Genomic DNA, 20,003 nt, shown 5'->3' on the forward strand with positions numbered 1-20,003 from the left:
TGAAAATTTACCTTTCCCTACTGTCCCACTAAATATTTCCCAGAAAACAACAGTTTTATATATCTGCCTATTGATGTACACAAAGGCATAATCTTACTTCTCTAAGTTTGTTTTTCCCCTCAAGGTTTTACCAAGGTCCTCTAATTTTTAAACCCTGAAGATGCTTGCAAGTGATCTTGGAATCCACTTAAGAATTTCCACCCTACTATCCCCAAAACATCGAAGGACCTGGCCTACTCATTAGCCTCCCACAACAGGAAGAATTAAAACTGGGATTTGAGAGAAGACTGGGCTACTAATTGAGAAGTCTGGCAGTCTTTTCACTCAGCAATTATGAGTGCTACCTACCCGATCCTTTAGAAAAACAGAGGGAAAAAAAGTGAAAAGAACAGATTTGGCTAGACAAGGGAGAGAATTCAGGATGCAAACAAAATGTAAGGAAATAGAAATAAGGTAAGTCACAACTAGTTCTATACTTACAACTGCTTGTAATATTTACTGAATCCTTAGAGATATTTTAACACAACTATTAAAAAAAAATGATGCTATGATCAGCCCAAATGTTCCTGTACTTTTTGTAAGGAGGTCAAACCTGCACATTACTAAAACTAAAATTTGGGCATTGATTTTTCTGTGTTAAAAAAAGAAAGAAATGAGTGTTCTCTCCATAATTTCAAATATATATGACATTCTCCTTCCATATCTTTCACACATTACAGCTTGCTTTGTCACCTTGTTTAGAGCGTATTTTACCAAAAAAGGTGCTTGTATTTTATTGATTCTTACCTATTATAAACAGTCTAGAAAGTACTAAGAGCTCTTTCAAGATGAAATATGATATAAAGAATCTGCTATTATTATTATGAACTACTAGCCTATGCTATCACTGAATTATTTCAAACAGATACTGTAGGTATTTGGACAGTCAGGAACAAAAAGAAAAATTAGGGCAACTTAAGAGAGAGAATTCTTTATTACCTTATACCAATTAGGTTATTGGAATGTCTCACCTAAGACATTATTATTCATTACTATACTAACTATGGTATTTATATTAGAAAACTCTAAATATAGCTGTCTCAAGGACTTTTCACAATTTGGGCCTAAGAGTCCTACAAATCAACTAACTTCTTATCAGCTGCCACAATTATCATCCTTAATGTTTCAAATAATGTTGGAGTTTTGCTGTTATTTTTAATGGTAGTATGGAGAGCAAAAGAATTTTGCATTTATCTTGTGATCTTACAGGGATAGCAGGAAAGAATATAAGCAAAATATTAGAATCATAGTAATGGAAATGTTCTATTTCTTGATTGGGTATTTGATACACAGGGGATAGATTCACTAAAACTCATTGAATTGTACACGCAAGCCTGTGAATTTCATGATATATAAATTTAATTCTCAAAGAAAAATTTTTAATAGGAAAAATAAAAGAACACATTGGCTAAAAAGTTGACACACTAGTGTTTTTATTTGTGCTTATTACTGTTTCACAATTTTGATAATAAAATATTAATATTAAAGATATCACTACTCTTTGCATTGCAATCTTCAAGTTTTTAATGAAATGTTTTCATGTGTTTCCAATCACTTCATATATCCTCAAATTTTTCAGAATATAAAGTGAAATCCACCCCATATATTTTTGTTTATTGAAGTATGATTTACATACAGTAAAATGCACAGATCTTAAGGGTTCAGCTTGATGAGTCTCACAACTGTATACACTGATGCAACCATCACCCAAGCTATAGAACATTTCAATCATCTTTGAAGGTTCTTTTGTACCCCTTTCACTCAATTCCCATTCCCTAGTCCAGAGTCAACCATTTTCTAATTCCTATAATCAGATAGTTTTGCCTATTGTACTTCATGTAAATTAAATACTTAACTTTTGTGTTTTGCTTTTTTCTCTATGTATTTGTGAGATGATCTATGTTGTTGTGTGGTAGTAGTGTGTCTCTTTATTGTTGAATAGTATTCCTTTGTATAAATATTCCAGAATTTGTTTCTATGCTCTCCTGTTGAAGGACATTAAGGTTATTTCCAGTTTGGAGCTATTATGAATTAAATTGCTAAGAACATTCTTGTATATGTCTTTTTGTGGCTATAAATTTTATTTCTTTGGCAATCTAGGAATGGAATCACTAGACTATAAAAATATTTTCTTAATATGAAATAAAAGCTAAACAGTTCTCCAAAGTGTTTGTATAACATTTTGAATGAGAGTTCCAGCTGTTTCACCAAACTTTACTGTTGTTTTAATCGTTGTGGCTTTGTTTTTAGCCATTCTGTTTTGTTGTTATTCAGCTACTCCAGTGGGTGGGAATGGTATCACTTTCTGGTTTTCATTTGTATTTCTGATAGTGAGCAAACACTTTTTCATGTGCTAATGGTTCATTTAAGTATCATTTTTGCGAAGTGTCTGTTCAAGTTTTTGTACATTTTTATTGTAGTCTTTTTTACTGTTTATTTACATACTCTAGATACAAGTCTTTTGTCAGACATATGCATGATATATTATTTTCTTCTTGTTCCATGAATTGCTTATTCATTTTCTTAATGGTGTCTTTTGATGAACAGAAATTTCTAATTTTGATGAAACTTACCAACATTTTCTTCTACGGTTAGTATTTTTTGTGTTTTATGAAATATTACCTACTCTAAGGTCTCAAAGATAGTTTCTTATGTTTCCTTCTAAAAGTTCTATTACTCTTTGGCTTTTTCTTTATGTCTATGATACTTCTTAAATTAATCTTTGTGTATCAAATGAGATAAGGATCAAGGTCAATTATTTCCCCCATGGCTATTTAAAAGACCTTCTTTTTTCCTTTTGAATTAACTCAATATTTAAAAATATTTCATAAATTTAGTCAACTATATAGTGTAAACCAAAAACAGTACTAGGAATATTTTTCTAAAGAGAATGAAGAGTCATAAAGTATTTAAATAATTACACTAAAGGAAAAATAGCTGTGTTATATGGAAGGATCACTAGACTTAAAACCAGAAAGTCTGGGCTCATATAATGGTTTTGTTGCTTCTAGCTATGCTCTTTTGAGTACAGTACTTATGTACTTTTTACTCTGAACTTCAGTTTCCTCACTCACCTAGCATATCACTAGAATAATAATGCCTACCTCACATGGAGGGCTCCTGGAGCGTAGTAGAGGGCAATACAGTGCATTCACCTTTAGGAAGTCGGCCAAGGGCCTGCAATCTATTTATGTCACCAGACTTGCAGGGGTATTCAGTATTGGGGGTATGAGGTGGCCAAGGGGAAGAACATGTAGAAATACAGATGCAAGGGTGACTAGTGCTACAACTGTGGAGGTCTAGACCATTACACCAAGGAATGCAAGCTGCTACTCCAGCTCAAGTAATGTCACTTCTCCTAGAGCATCAGCCATATGGTAGCCTCATATCCACTAAGGGCCTAGCAAACTCCCACCTCACAGAGAAAGCCAGCTTATTTGCAGGAGAAAGAAGAGACCCACAGCTCTGCCCTATTTCCAGAGGCATAGAATTTAGCTATGGTGGGTGAGTGACTACGTTTTTGCAGTGAGAAAATTTCAAGGAGCAGGAGTCAATTAGCCAAGAGTGGAGCAAGCAGGATAGACAGGAGCGGTAGGGGGCAGTTGGCATTGCCGTATGTCTCAGACCAGGAGCCACAGCAGCAACCCCTCTTCCTTCTCGTTAAGGGGGAGAGTGAGGCAAAAGGGACTCCAACACTGCTATCAAACTCAAGTGAGGGCTTTCATGGACATCTCCTTAGAACGTGCATACTTTATCTGAGACTCCACTCTCACAATCTTAAGCTTTTGAAAGTGGCCTGGATAGGGAAGTGGTTTTCCCTTTAAAGATGGATATATAATAATATTTCCTAGGCCAGATTGAAAAGATTAGGCATTAAGACCAGAATGATAGACCCAACACGGAAGTCATTACATTCTTTGTTCTCTTGAAACTCCTTCATCTTGAAAATGTTTCATGGGAGACTTGGTTTTAATTTGTTTGCCCCAAGTTTTGATCCCCTTCTACTGAAGACTGGAAAAGAAGATGAGTAAAAAGCTGGTACAGAGTGCTTAGAGGCTGGGCCAGGTAAAGGGTCTAGAGAGGAAGCCAAGGTTAGATGAAGGGCTGTCCACATACATAATAAAGGATACTTACTCCAAATCTTTAATTCAAGCACGGGACTTGCTTCAAATCCAGATCCATCCTTCACTGGTTTAAGCTAGGCTTACTATGCATGTGTGTCTAAAGATCTGAGTTGGTAAGCAAAGATTTTAAAAATGATATACCTGTACTCAGCTGTGCTGCCCAGGAATGAGTATATAAAGCAAGAACTGAAAACCCTAAACTTTTCAAAATTCTAGACTTCTCCTGTGTGGCTTGTATAGAGACCCTTTAGTTACGGGTTTTTTAAATACCTGGAGCCAGTGTCCTGCCCTGCTACAATAGTAGTTGTAGAGCCATATTAGCTAAAGGAACAAGGGGGCTTAATTTACATGCTGTAAGATCATTGCAAAACTACATTGCTGTGTTAAAACAGGGCAAATGCAATAGAATACACTGGGTGATGTATGTCTTATCCTAGGTTCTTACCTCCTTCAGTGCTGCTCTTCTCTAGTTACTTCTATTTGTCTGAGATTTATAAAGCTTCACAAGTTTCTGACTGGTGATTGTGAGATCACCCAGTCTGTGTAAATATAATGTATTGGTTTTTCTAAATGTTTTGTTTTGTTAATTGTTTACAAATCTCTTCTTGTATTAAAAGCAAACAAACAAACCCCAATTATCTTTTAAAATGTTTTACAGCAGGCAAAAAGATTTGAAACATAACCTTGGGGGCCTCTCTTCTTAAAATGGGAAATCCTGTTATTTGTGACATGAATGAAGGCATGCTTACCAAAGATTTGAACAAAAATCTAATCAAGGCACTAGCTTTAACTGCCAGTTTTATAGGAAATATGAAGAATAGAGAAGTCATTTAAAAGATACTACAAAATTACTATGGGGGAGGGTTTGGGGTGGATGGGTAAAAGAGGTAAAGAGAATAAAGAGGCTCAAAATCTGAATCATAATGTAAATTAGTCACAGGGATGAAAGTACAGCATAGAAAATAATGTCAATAATACTGTAATATTTTTCTACATTGACAGTAACTACAGTAGTGGGGAGAAAATTTAATAATATAGATAACTGTCAAATCACTATGTTGTGTAATGAAACCAATATATTGTCTATCAACTATTATACCTCAATAAAAAAATAATACATTGAAAGAATGAGATACACTAGAATATGTCAAAATAAAGTAAAAAAAAGACATAAGAAAACAATCAACCAAATCCAGAATGTAGAATATGCTTTTAGAATAAATGTCTGTTTTTACAAAAAATAAACAAGAAAAAGAGAGTGAGATTTAAAAAGTTTTAAAACACTTAAGATATATAAGAACCATTACAATGTTGAAACCTTGTTTGGATGCTGATTTCAATAAGTCAACCATAAAATGACATTTTGTAACAATTGAAATGTGAATAAGGACTGAGCAAAAGATATTAGAGATTACTAAGGAATTATTGCTAACTTTGTATGTGGCACTATGGTTATGAAAAACAGTCAGTATCTGTTAGAAATGTGTACTGAAGAATATCCTAATGAAATGACATGTCTGGGACTTGTAAAATATTCCAGGAAAAAATATACAGATACACACACACACACACACACACACAAATAAATGGAACAAAATTAGCAAAATGTTAGTAAGTGTTGAAGCTGGATGATGGTACATAGGAGTTCATTATAATTTTCTCCTTACTTTTGTGTGTTTGAAAATTTCCATAATAAAAAGGTAAGGAAGGAAAAATGGAAGGAGAGGGAGGAAGAAAAGAAAGAAGTAAATTTGAGCCAGCTCTATAAGTAAGACTACAGAATGTGAGCTATAGAATTTCCTTAAGTCCAAAGTTCTTTCTAATTTCAGGAGTCAACAGAAGCCTTCACTCATAGAGATAAGAGATAAGACAGAGTTAGGCCATGGGAATAATCAGACTTATTAGTGTCCTACCAATAATAATGGAGTAATCTAGACTGGGCATCTATGTCCAAATCAGCAAGCCTCCCCCAAAACCTGCACTGCCATTCTAGCAGCATGCCTACTGAGTTGGCCTTAGTATGAAGTATGCTCCTTCTCTTTCCATCTGTAGCATCTGCTTCTTCTTGGAGGTGGCCTGAAAGAGACTGGATTAAGCAGTCTAGGTTTGTGACCAATGAGCCAGTTATCCCTATATGTTCATCTGGACTGCAACTGACAGCAGTTTGTAAGAAATAATTCATCTTTCTTTCTGAAAATCCATCTAGAAACAATGCTTGAAGGGAAAAAACTTGAGCAGCATAAACACTGTAGGTAATGATAAATTGAAACCTTCTTTACTCCTCATTACCCCCAACAATTTGGGAGATTCAACAAATAGTGGTACTTGCAATGTACATGCTAAATAGTAACGGAAGGTCACAGGTTCATACTTCAATTTCCACCTTCAGGATAATCATAAGGAAAATAACTTTTGCAGACTTGCTCTAACATCATTAGGCATTAATCTCCATGAAATTGTGTAGCTACATTGGGAACACTGGGATCTGGGAATTCCAAATATCTCTGAAGAGGAAATAGCAGTAGATTAGGATGAACAGGCTCCACTTCAACTAACTGGTATATGATAGTATATTCCAGCTCCTTTCTTTATAGACACTGAGTCTTCTTCCTTCTGCATCATATCGGCAAGGCAAAATGACCACACAGTTACAACTAGTTCCTCTGTAGCTTCACAGCAATTAGGTACTCTTAGAATTATAGGTATATGCCTTGAATGTCTGAGTTTCCTTTGCATGGGCTAAGGCAGCCTCTATGGGATCACTGGCATATTGTAGATTCTTGGAAGTCAGGCTGCTTTGGAGCTAAATTGTTACTGGAGTGGATGGAAGCATAAATGTAGCTAAAGAGAAAAAAGTAGACAGCACCAGAGCAAAAGCTGTTAGATCTAAGATGTGACTGTACAGCTGCAAACAAATAATTAGACAGGAGTACAAAAACTGAAAATAATAGAAATTGGTCAGAGAATAGAAATGTTGAAGAAAGGTAAGGCTAGGATACTAGGAACTTGCATTTAGCAGGTTATGGCCATGCGTTATCAAGCTAAGTCAACTGATTTAAAGATACAGCATTGGACCAAAAATAACAATGCATTTTTCTAATACAGGATATTAACTGTGTGTGGCCTATATATATGTCTGGCAACTTTGACACAACCTAATCTGAAGTAAAAATGGATAGAAAGCCTGCTACGAAGATAATTGTACTTCATGAAGAGGGTGAATTCCTAAATGGCAATTTTTTTTCCATTCAAATAATGTTACTATCTCCCAGAAAACAATTTGGGAACAGAAAAGAACAGTATTTCATTTCAAGCTGGACTACTCATCTACCAAAATACCATTCTGACCAAAGAAACAGATGCAGAATTACAGCCACAGCTGCATTCTTTACAGAACAACTTGGATAATGGTACTCTAAATTGCTAATTACACTGCTAATGATTTTTTTAGTGGCATTGCAGTATTTTGCCACTTTTGTTTAAATTTTTTTTAAAGCACCTAGGAAGTGTTTAAAATGGTACACTGTTAAATATGTATCAATGAGTCTTCCAAAGAGAAATTCCATATAAAACCCATTTCTTAAAATGGTAGGCTCATATGGGATTTTATAAGAGCCTATTCATTGACTAGTTATTTGTTTTAATTTACTTTGTCATCAATTTACTTGCATTTAAGATTACTGAGGCTATAAGTATCTCAGTATTGTGTCGAGATCCATTGCTATGAAAAGATAATAAACCAACATATGTCATGAGAGCTGGCATTGGGAATGTGCTATGAGTAGGTTTACAAAAAGTAATAGCAACAGTACAATTTTATTTTTATTGTGACAACCATGGTGAGATTTATTAGAGTGTTAGTATTTTATTGTTTAATCATGCCAGCATAACTGAGGGAGGTAATTACATTTTTGATACAAAAATGCTGTTAATGTTTTTATTTCAATTTAGCAGATTGCAGAATGTGGATTAAAGCATTACCATTATTCCATATTGTTTCTTGTGCATTTAAGTGGCAGAGTATTTTTTTTCTACAAATAGTGAATTAATATCTATTAAATTATTTCATTAAAGTTTCTAAATAATTTGCCTCTTCAATGAAAACGTCAAAATGGCCAGGAACTTACATACATTAGATTTCGAAGAATATTCTGTATGTAGAAAATGGTGACCAATCACAATTACATTGCAGTATTTTTTGATAATTTTTATATTTAGTAGGGTCACATATTTATAAGGTAAATTAGCTATTAAAAAATTTAAAATACAATCCATTATGCAATGACAAACTCATATACTTACATTTTCTTCTAACAAACCATCCAGTTTCAGTGATCTTTTAACACTGCAAACAAAAATATAAAGAAATCTTAGATTTTGATGCTAAACTTAAGCAGCCAAATATTTAAGAGTAATATATGTAAACAAAGATCCTAACTTACTTTCTTCAACTAAAGTAGCACACTAATGCAGAAAGCCAACCCATTTCCACAATGATGAATCTGTCTTTTTTATAGCATATTTCAGAATGGAATCATAATTAAATATTTAACTGGATCTTTAAAAATATATGGTTTTTATATATGCACTTCATACAACTCATACATTAAAGTCATTATAAACATAAAAAATTAATGTTTGTGTGTTCTAAAATACCACTAATAAATAAATTATACAGAAAAGCAAAATACTTTACATACCTGCAATGGAGATGCTGAAAATATACTATTTGGAGAAATAATGCACTATGTATCAAAATACAGGTATAAGGAAGGTGAAAAAAGTTTTTCACATTATTCTAGCTTTAAACGTGATTCAGTGCTATCAGACTATGACTTAACTGAGGAACAGATGCTCTATGTCTTTATAAGTCCCCAATCCATAAGAAACTATTTTTTGTCTCCTTCACTAAACTGATTCAGGAACATGCTAGGCTCACTCTGTGCAAAATCTGTTCTGCCAAACTAGATGCCCAGCTGTTGGTGACAATGCTTGGAAAGGAAAGCTGAATATTTATAATACTTTATTTCATACAGCTGTCTTCTAAAGAGCAGTCATCAACGTTTTATTGAATGCACACTAAATGCTCAAAGGAGAAAAAGGTCGATATAAATTAAAACTAGTTTTCCCAGTGACAAATGCAGTTTAAAAGTACTTTCTTGATCCCTGAGAAACAGAAATGAAGTTACTTAAAATATTAGAGAATTTAAGCATAAAGCAAAAAGCAAAAAAAAAGATTGTGTTATAAAGGCTGTAGTACAGAAAACAAAAAAATATTTTATAGGTCCTCGAAATGACTATGCATAAATGACTACTGACAAACAAGTGACAGGAGCAAGAGAAAATAGAAGAGATGGATAATTTATAAAAATTACTGCAGTAAATATTAAATATAAAAATTTAATCTATCTAAAAACAGTACACTTAATTTTGCTATTATATCTACATTAGTCTAACTTAACATTATTTCTTGAGATTAGTTGTTTTTTTTTTTTTCATTGAAGCATAGCTGATATACAATTATTATATTGGTTTCAAGTATACAACACAGTGGTGCAACAGTTACTCACATTATTGAATTCTTACCCCAAGTAACACAGTTACTATCTGTCAACATAGAAACATGTTACAGACCTTTGGCTGTATTCCCCATGCTGTACTACCATCCTTGTTACCAACTTATATTATGATTGAGATTTCTGTTCTCCTTCATCCCCTTCACCTTCCCTACCTACGTACCACAACCCCTCCCCCATGGTAACCACCAGTCACTTCTCAGTGTCTATGGGTCTATTGCTATTATTTTTGCTTTGTTTTTAGATTCCACAAATAAGTGAAATCATATGGTATCTGTCTTTCTCTGCCTGGCTTATTTCACTTAGTATACTACCCTCTAGGTTCATCCATGTTGTCACAAATGGCAGGATTTCTTTCTTTTTAATGGCTGAATAATATTCCATTGTGTAGGTACCACACCTTTTTTATCCATTCATCTATTGTTGGACACTTAGGTTGCTTCCATATGTTGGCTCTTGTAAATACTGCAGTGATAAACACAGGGATGCGTATATCTTTTTGGATCAGGGATTTTGTTTTCTTTGGGTAAATGCCTAGAAGTGGAATTACTGCGTCATATGGTATTTCTATTTCTAGTTTTTTGAGGAACCTCCATACTGTTTTCCACAGTGACTGCACCATTTACATTCCCACCAACAGTGTAGGAGGGCTCCCTTTTCTCTATATCCTTGCCAACACTTGTTATTTCTTGTCTTTTGGATAGTGGCCATTCTAACTGGTGTGAGGTGATATCTCATTGCGGTTTTGATTTGCATTTCCCTGGTGACTAGTGATATGGAGCATTTTTTCATGTCTGTTGGCCATCTGTATCTCTTCCCTGGAAAAATCTCTCTTCAAGTCCTCTAGATTTTATGTTTTAAAAAATTATTCATACCTTTTAGAAGTCCACTTGAAATCTAAAAATTTAATGTGAATTCTTAATGAAACAGGAAGAAAACAGAGACATGAACAAATAAAAAGGGCAGATAACCCAAAATGTATTAGTATTTAGCTGTGGCATATATATTACCCTCTTCAGATACATGAGATGTTTTGATATTTTATAAAACTTCAAAAGTAGAAATAAAAACTGAAAAGTACAGAGTACAGCATTTTTTATCATCTATTTTTAAATGTTAAGATGCAATATTACCTATTAAAAGGACACAAACCACACCCTGAATTATCTGTTCAAAATATTATTGCTGTATTATTGTTAGTTAATTCTTAGAAAAAGTAATTAAATCTTTAGATTGAAAAGGTTTCTTGTTTAGGTACTAGGTTGATCTAAGAACCCCAGGCAAATTAAGTTAGCCAAGTTAGACAGTTATCTTCCACTTTTTAATAGTTTAGTAAGAATCTAGAAGCATGATTTATTGTGGGTAATGTGTTTTCAGGTAATTCAGGTATTTAATAACCAAAAGCTGGTAATATTTAAAAGAAGTATAAAAGATTTAATAAATTTCTAGAAGAAATCTAAGAAATCACTTAGTACATCCAATAAAAAAGAGTTGGTGTGATTTGTCCACTGTCACACAGCTTGAGGGAGAGAAACTTAGGTCTCAAGTCCTGTGCATAATAAATATTTGTTGAACTGAGGAGTTAAAGCAGAGTAAAAGAGTAAACCTATTACAGGAATTTATGACCATTTATTTTCCCATTCTATTAGAAGTGGGCTCACTGTCAATATATCAGTTATGAAAATAGCACTTACTATATGCCATTACCATTTTTCAAACCCACTCTTTATCTACAAACAACTGTTATACAAACAGGAGATTATGTTAAGTGGAGTATGATGATGTTAATATAAAGAGAGAGGAAGAGATGGATGAAACCTTATAAAGGAAGAACAGACAAAACTTGTTTAGATATATGAGATAAATATTTTTCTATTTATCCAATTTCTGACAGTCTTAGCTAGCACTGAAAAGTGATACATCTCTGGTAGTTTTGTAATGTTATAAGCACCTCTTAAATTTGCTCCCTTGGTTTAAAAAAATGGACACCCATGAACAGACAAAACACTAAACAGACATTTCTCCAAAGACACACAAATGGCCAATAAACACAAGATGCTCAACATCACTAATATTAGGGAAATGCAAATCAGAATCACAATCAGCTACCACTTCACAACCGTTAGGATGGCTAACATCAAAAAAACAAAAAACAAGTGTTGGCCAGGATGCGGAGAAACTGGAATTCTTGGGCACAGCTGCTGGGACTGTAAAATAGTACAGCTGTAGTGAAAAACAGTTCCTCAAAAACCTGACATAGAATTAGCATATAACCCAGTAATTCCACTTCTGGATATATACCCAAAAGAACTGAAAGCTGGGACATGAACAAATATTTATGTTCACAGCAGTATTATTCACAATAGCCAAAATGTGAAAGCAATGCAAATGTCCAGTGACAGATGAAGGAGTAGACAAAATGTGTTATATACATTTGGAATACAATGGAATATTATTCAGCCTTAAAAAGGAAAGAAATTCTTACATGTGCCACCACATGAATGAACCTTGAAGACAATATGCTAAGTGAAATATGCCATTAACAAAAGGACAGATACACTCCACTCAAATGAGGTACTTAAAGTAGTCAGAGTCATAAAGACAGAAAATAGAATGGTAGTTGCCAGTTGCTGGGAGGAGGGCTGAATAGGAAGGTACTGTTTAATGGGTACAAAGTTTCAGTTTTGCAAGATGAAAAAAGTTTTAGAGATGGATGATGGTAATAGCTGCACAATGTAAATGTACTTAATGACACATTACTGTACACTCAAAAATGGTTAAAATGGTAAATTTTATTACATACATAATTTTAAAAATTAATTATTTCAATTGACACCTATCTATTGTATTCTAATTTCTCACCTCCAGCTTAATACAAATTTACACTTGGGCTCATAACTCAAATGCTATTTTCCATTTTGAGGTATCCTGGGTTTAGATACACTGAGATAAAAATTCTGGATGCTACATTACTGCTCTTAAGAAGAATTTAAGATACACATATGAAATGAAATTTTATATTAACAAGTATAGAAAGTAACTATGTTTGTAGCACTAGTCATATTACTAAGACTATCCTCTACTATTTCATTTAACTTACCACTTGATCATATCCAAAATAGAACTCTCAGAACAGAGGAAGTGAATGAATTTCATTATATAATGTTACCAACAGTGGTGACAATATTAAATAAATTATTCTAGAAAAAAAATGAACTATCATTTGATTCCTAAATAAGAACCAGAAACAGCTCAAAAACTCCTCAAGTTAATGATCTGAGTTTCTCCTACAGGACTTTAAAAACACTGAATAAATATAATTTTGAATAGCAGAGCTGAGGGTTAGTGTGTTTTGGGGTAAAAATTAACTTAGTAAAGCAGGTAAGACTCAGAGATCCAGAAATTCTTCCCTTAAGGTAGGGCAAATCACATAATCTCACTAAGATTCATAAAATTGATCATTACATTGGCCTGTAAACTACTAGGAAATTTCTGAATGGAAGATATAAACATCATTTAGTATGTCACTGCTTCCATGTATCCCTCACTATAGCAGAGATGATAATACTGCCAGCTACAACTTCACAAGAGTATTTAGAAGATTATTGACACACTTAAGAGATATTTAGAAATCCTTTGATGAAAGGCAACAGCCAGATTCACATCCCATGTGGCTTAGATGTAACTGAGATATCAGAAATGATTTATTTTCCATTCTATGTATGGGAATGAGCAAAGAAGGGACAAAAATCTCCTATATCCTTTTTGCATTCTCCCTTCCATTCAAGCCTATGTTCTTCTGTGTTCAACATTCATAGTGGTCATGCAACAATTCACTACCACGACATGGGTGAGAACATTACTATATGTGGAAGTATGGCCACATGTAAAAGCACCTAAGTAATTGATTAATTCTGTTATTCTTCATGATGAAACTGACCTTAACCAAATTTTTGAGCATATATATGTTTATGGTGTCAAAAGCTTCCTTATCAAAAGATTAATAGAGAAGTAAATAATTTTTACAGAAGTAAAAGAGACATACTGGGAAAATGGACCCAGAAGATAAATGGATGAAGGTGAGGTGTTGTTTGGGTTGAATAAAGTAAGAAATGCTATAAGATCTTAGGTGGGTACTCTAAAAAATGAACATTAATAAAATATTCATTGCTATTACCTTCTGCAAAACATACACACACAATACATGTGTGTGCACCATCACATGTACAGACATATAAAGGACATAATTAAGTCCTTTAAAAATGCCTACTGAAAGGGGCCAAATTGGTTTATCAGAATTAAATATGGCAGATGAGTGATATTTTACATATTTTTATATGAACAGTTGACCCTTGAACAACACAGGTTTGAACTGCACAGGTCCACTTGTATATGGATTTTTTTTTCAATAAATATGTTGGAAGCTATTTTTGAGGCTATGACAATTTGAAAAAAATTATTTCTCTAGCTTACTTTATTGTAAGAATATAGTATATAATACACATAACATATAAAAATATGTTAATTGACTTTTTATATTATCTGTAAGGCTTCCAGTCAACAGTAGGCTATCAGTAGTGTCAGTAGTGTCTTTGTGTCAGTAGTGTCTTTGGTGTGTCAAAAGTTATGCAAGGATTTTTTATTTCCCTGGGGATCAATGCCCCAACCCACACACCGTTCAAGGGTCAAATGTATCATATTTTACAACATAAAAATTAATAATAACAAATGAATATTGATGCCTACTTTCCCTTAAGATTCCAGCATAATCATCAGTAAGAAGTTTTCCCTGACACTGTCCAGTTTGCACTAAGGATCTTTCCATTCAATGTTTATAGCATTTGTGCCTGTGCCTCTCACTAAACTTACTATGTTAAATTAGTCTATTTCTATGTTTGTCTTTTCTCCCTAGACTAAGATATTTATACCATTGTCTGTTAATTGATAAGTTATGAGCTGTAAAAATGCTTGATGAACTCTGTCCTACTAAAATTAAAACTCCTAGGGAGTACAGTATGTGTTCATACTTGAATCCCCTAAGGCTGACACAGTGATTTGCATAAAAGTAAATGACTTAAATTTACTTAATTGTATTTATTTTTAACTTAGTCTCAGATTCAAGAATATATTTAATTCCTGTAATTATTTTCTTAAATGATCTTCCAATCCTACTTAAAGTTGTTTAATTGCAGGTTTCCAAAGGATGTCACATAATACAGTCTTACCTCTAAGGTAGTCTCTTTTTTAATTATTATTATTGATACACACTCTTATGAAGGTTTCACATGAAAAACAATGTGGTTACTACATTCACTCATATTATGGGTTCCCCCCCATGCCCCATTGCAGTCACTGTCCATCAGTGTAGTAAGATGCCACAGAGTCACTACTTGTCTTCTCTGTGCTACACTGTCTTCCCCACGATACCCCGAACATCTAAGGTAGTCTCTTATGTGGATTTGTGTCTTAACAGTTCTTAAAAAATCTAAATCATTATTTCTTCAAATACTGACTCTCCTTTATTCTACCTTTCTGAGATTTCATATGTAATTTTAGACTTTCTCATCCCATTTTCCATATCTCTAAACTCCTGTTTATCTTTCTTATCATCAGTCTCTATGCTGCATTTTGAGCAATTTCTTCAGATCTATCTTCCAGTTGTCCAATTCTTTCTTCAATAATGTCTAGTTTACTATTCATCCATTAGTATTTTTAAACATTTAAATTAAAAAATGTTTTAATTAAAAATTTAAAGTTTTTTCCAGTAATTTTTAATTCTTAATTAATTTTAAACTAAAAAAAGTTCTAGGAATAAGAGTTTTTGTTATCCTTTACCCAGACTTCCAACATGTCTATACTTTGTACCATTTCCTCTAATATTCTTTCTGTGCAAATACATATATATAGAAAACAGTATGGAGTACACACAACACACACACACACACACTCTTTCCTCAACTTATGATGGGAGTTGAAAATATCTTAAATTGAAAATGCATTTAATATACCTACTGAACATCATAGCTTAGCCAGCCTAGCCTACCTTAAACATGCTCAGAACACTTGATTATTGATTATTTCATGTAATTTACTGAATACTGTACTGAAGTGTAAAACAATGGTTGAATGGGTACAGAATGGTTGTAAGTGTATCAGTTGTTTATCTTTGTGACTGTGTGGTTGACTGGAAACTGCAGATCACTGCCATTACACAGCATCACAAGAGTGTATCATACCACACAACACTAGCGCAGGAAAAGATCAAAATTCACAATTCAAAGTAGTATTTCTACTGAATGCATATCACTTTGACACCACTGTAAAGTTGAAAAATCATTAAGGTGAACCATCATAAGTTGGGGACTGTCTATATTTTATATGCATAATCTTTTTTATGGGCCACTGAGAATAAGTTGGAGACATCATATGTTTGCCAATAAATACTTCTGTGTGTTTTTGTAAGAACAGGACACTCTCTTACATAATCACAATACAATTATCAAAATCAGGAAAAATTTTGAGATAATTATATCTATTATCTAGTTAGTGTGTGTGTGTGTGTGTGTTCTGTTCTAGTACTGTCCATTGCCTATAAGCAATGATATAAGTAGCAATGAATACATCTAGTGCCCAATATTATAATAATACTATAATTAAACTAATATATAAACTAATTATATATTAGTTTCAGGTGTACAACATGATTCAGTATATGCATATACTGTGAAATGATCATCACTATAAGTAAAGTAAAGATTCATCACCACACAGTTACAAATATTTTTTCCTATGATGATGTTTTAAGATCTACTCTCTTAGCAATTTTCAAATACGCAATACAGTATTATTAACTATGGTCATCATGTTGTACTCTATATACCCAGGACTTATATATTTTATAACTGGGGTTTGTAATTTTGACCACTTTTACCCATTTTGCCCAACCAACTTTCACCCTGCACCTCTGGCAACCACCAATCTATTTATTTTTTTGAGTTTGTATTTTTTTTGTTTTTGTTTTTTAGATTTCACATATAAGTGAGATCATACAGTATTGTCTTGGTCTGACATTTTACTTAGCAAAATGCCATCAGAGTCCATCTGTGTTGCCGCAAATGGCAGGATTTCCTTCTTTTTTATGGACAAATAATATTCCATTGTGTGTGTAAGTGTACATATGTATATCATATTTTCTTTATCCATTCATCCATTGATGGATACTTAGATTGTTTCCATGTCTTGGCTATTATAAATAATGCTGTAATGAACATGAGGGTGCAAAATCTTTCAGAGTTAATGTTCTTTGCCCCAGTCCTGGAATTAGTTCTTGCTTCTATGACACTTGGTTCTCTGTTGTGGACAACAATATTTAGAAATCAAGATCTGGGCACTAGATGTATTCATTGCTACTTATATTATTGCTTAGAGGCAATGAATAGTACTAGAACAGAAGACACACACACACACACACACACGTAACTGTTCTACTTGTATCTTTATATGTGTATTTAAAAAATCCATGATTTCACAATTTACATCTCCAACAACAAGCCAATACACTTTAAATTCCTCTATTCAACAGTGAAGACTTAGCTCCCATTATCTGCAATAGTTACTGTTTCTTCAAGTCTAGAATACATAGAAACTAGTTTCAGAAGTGTTAACCCATACTTTGCAAGGCAAATCTCTTTAAGATTCAATATTCATCTAGTATTGTTAAATTTTTTAATGTATATGCAGCCATTCTACTGAGTGTTAAATAACATTTCAATATAGTTTTAATTTGCATTTCCCTGATGTCTAACAAAATGCTTATCTGCCATCCATATAACTCCTAAGTTTTGGTTCAAGTCTTTGGACAATTATTTTAATGAGGTTTTTGTCTTCTACTATTAAGTTTTAAGAGTTTTTTTTATATATTCTGAATATAAACCCTTTGTTTGATACATGTCTTATAAATATTGTCTTCACATCAGTTGCCTGACTGTTTTCTTAATGGTGTGTTTTGATAAGCTGAAGTTTAAAATTTAGATGGAGTCTAATTTATCAATTTTTTCTTTTGTTATTGCTTTTCTTATCTTGTCTGAAATTTTATTTACTCCATGTTGTATTTCCTTCCAAAACTTTACCTTTTAGGACTATTTACTATTTAGGACTATGCTATATCTCAAATTAATTTTTGTATATGGTATAAAGTAGAAATGAGGTTGCTTAGTTTGTTTTTCCATGTGGTGTCCCATAACCACTTGGGAAGACTTCTCTGTCTCCCACTGAATTGCTTTAGCATAATTACTTTTTCTTCCATTTCATCTATTTCTCCTTATGCTAAACCACAATGATTTCATAACCATTTTATAGTAAGTCTAATTAGTGTATGTACTCCAACTTCATTCTTCTTTTTCAAGAATGTTTTGGCTATTATAAGTCTGCCTTTTCCAAAAAATTTTGAAATCAGTTTTTTTATTTCTATAAAATGTTTACTGGGATTGACAGGAATTGCCTTGAATCAAAGATCAATTGGAAAGAACTAACATTTTCACAGTATCAGGTCTTCCAATCTATAAACATGGCCCTACTTATTTATATCTTTATTTTCTCTAAGCAACATTTTATAATGTTCACTGCAGAAATCTTGTGTCTTCTGTTAATTTATAAGTATTTTAATTTTATGTAATTATAAATGGAGAGTTTAAAGCTTAATTTCCAGGAATTTATTGCTAAAATGTAGAAATATAATTATTTCTGTACATCGACCTTGCAGTCTACATCTCTGCATAGTTCTGATAATTGTCTTGCAGACTCCTTGGGATTTTCTATGTCCACGATCATATCATTGGTGAATCATTAAATTTATTTTTTCCTTTCCAACATTTATATTTCCTTTTCTTTTAGTGCTTTGTTGAAAAGAAGTGGTGGGAGGGTGCATTCTTGCCTTATTCCTAATCTTAGAAAAAGTATTTAGTACTAAGCATATCTGTAGGATTTTCATAGGAATGAGTTCTCTTTCATTCCCAGTTTGCTGAGTTGTTATCATGATTGGGTGTATTCTTTGTACAACTATTAATATGATATCATTTATTCTCCTTTTGAAAAAGATTGATTTTCAAATATCAAAACACTTGGACATGATGTATTGTCCCTTTCATAAAATGCTAAATTAGATTCGCTAATCTTTTGCTAAGGATTTTTGAATCTGTATTAATGAAATACATTGGTCACAATTTTCTTATAATTCTTTTATCATATTTTGGTATTGAGTTAGGGTGGTATCAGTGTTACAGTATTAAATGAGTTATAATATATATATATATACACACATAACACACATATATATATAATATATATATATTTGTAAATCTAGTCTGATGTTCTCTACCTTTTCACTTAAGTACTCACTGCACTTATGCTTAATGTAATTATTGTATAGTTGTGTCTACATTTTGCCACTCATCTTCTCTTTGTCCCACTTTTTTTTCACCCTTTACCCACCTTCTTTTGAGCTAATATTGTTTTAGTATGCTATGTCAATCCTTTTATTTGCTTTTTAGGTATATCTCTGTATTTTTTTTGGAAGCTACGCTAGGGATCACAATGTGCCTTTTTAATGAATCAGTCTATTTAGAGTTAATACTGTACTACTACATAGAAATATAAGAATCTTGCAACATTATAATCCATTCCTATCCTTTATGTTATACTGTTATACATGTCTGTATTTGTTATAAACCCAACAGTGATACCATTTTTGCTTTAAACATTAATGTATTCTTCAGAAGTTACAAGCAAAAAATACCATCTTTTGTATTTTACCATAGACCTACCATTGCCAGTATCCTCCAAATAGATCCAAATTTGCATCTGGTGTCATTTCCCTTAAGCTCAAAGCTCTTTTTAGTATTTTTGTTGTATAGGTCTGCTGGTGACAAGTTTTCTCAGGTTTTATCTTATCCTATCTTCAATTCACTTCCATTTTGAACAACAGTGTCTATAGATGTGAAATTCCAGGCTGAGTTTTTTTTCCTTTTAGCACTTTAAAAATGTCATTCTACTGTCTTCTGACTTCCATTGTTTCTGATGAGAACCCGCTTACCTTTCAGTATTTTCCCTTACATGTAAAGTATCAATTTTCTCCTGCTGCTTTCAAGATTTTCTCTTCATTTTTAGTTTTCATCAATTTGACTATGGTATATAGATACACATGTGTAAACAAACATATATTTTGCATCTTGATTGGCATTTGCTGAGCTTCTTGGATCTGTAACTT

At 32.9% G+C, this 20,003-nt stretch overlaps 1 protein-coding gene across 3 annotated transcripts in view; it reads right to left on the reverse strand.

Moving 5' to 3' along the window:
* ITGB3BP (integrin subunit beta 3 binding protein) overlaps window positions 1–20,003 on the reverse strand; it is a 94,522-nt gene that overhangs the window by 62,495 nt on the left and 12,024 nt on the right. For all 3 annotated transcript variants that reach the window (XM_057500280.1, XM_036911293.2, XM_036911295.2), the window contains exon 2: window positions 8,466–8,508. In XM_057500280.1, the coding sequence (XP_057356263.1) occupies window positions 8,466–8,508 (43 nt within the window). The remainder of the gene's footprint in view (window positions 1–8,465; window positions 8,509–20,003) is intronic.

Source organism: Manis pentadactyla, chromosome 4, assembly GCF_030020395.1.
Source record: "Manis pentadactyla isolate mManPen7 chromosome 4, mManPen7.hap1, whole genome shotgun sequence".
Taxonomy (NCBI): Eukaryota; Metazoa; Chordata; class Mammalia; order Pholidota; family Manidae; genus Manis; species Manis pentadactyla.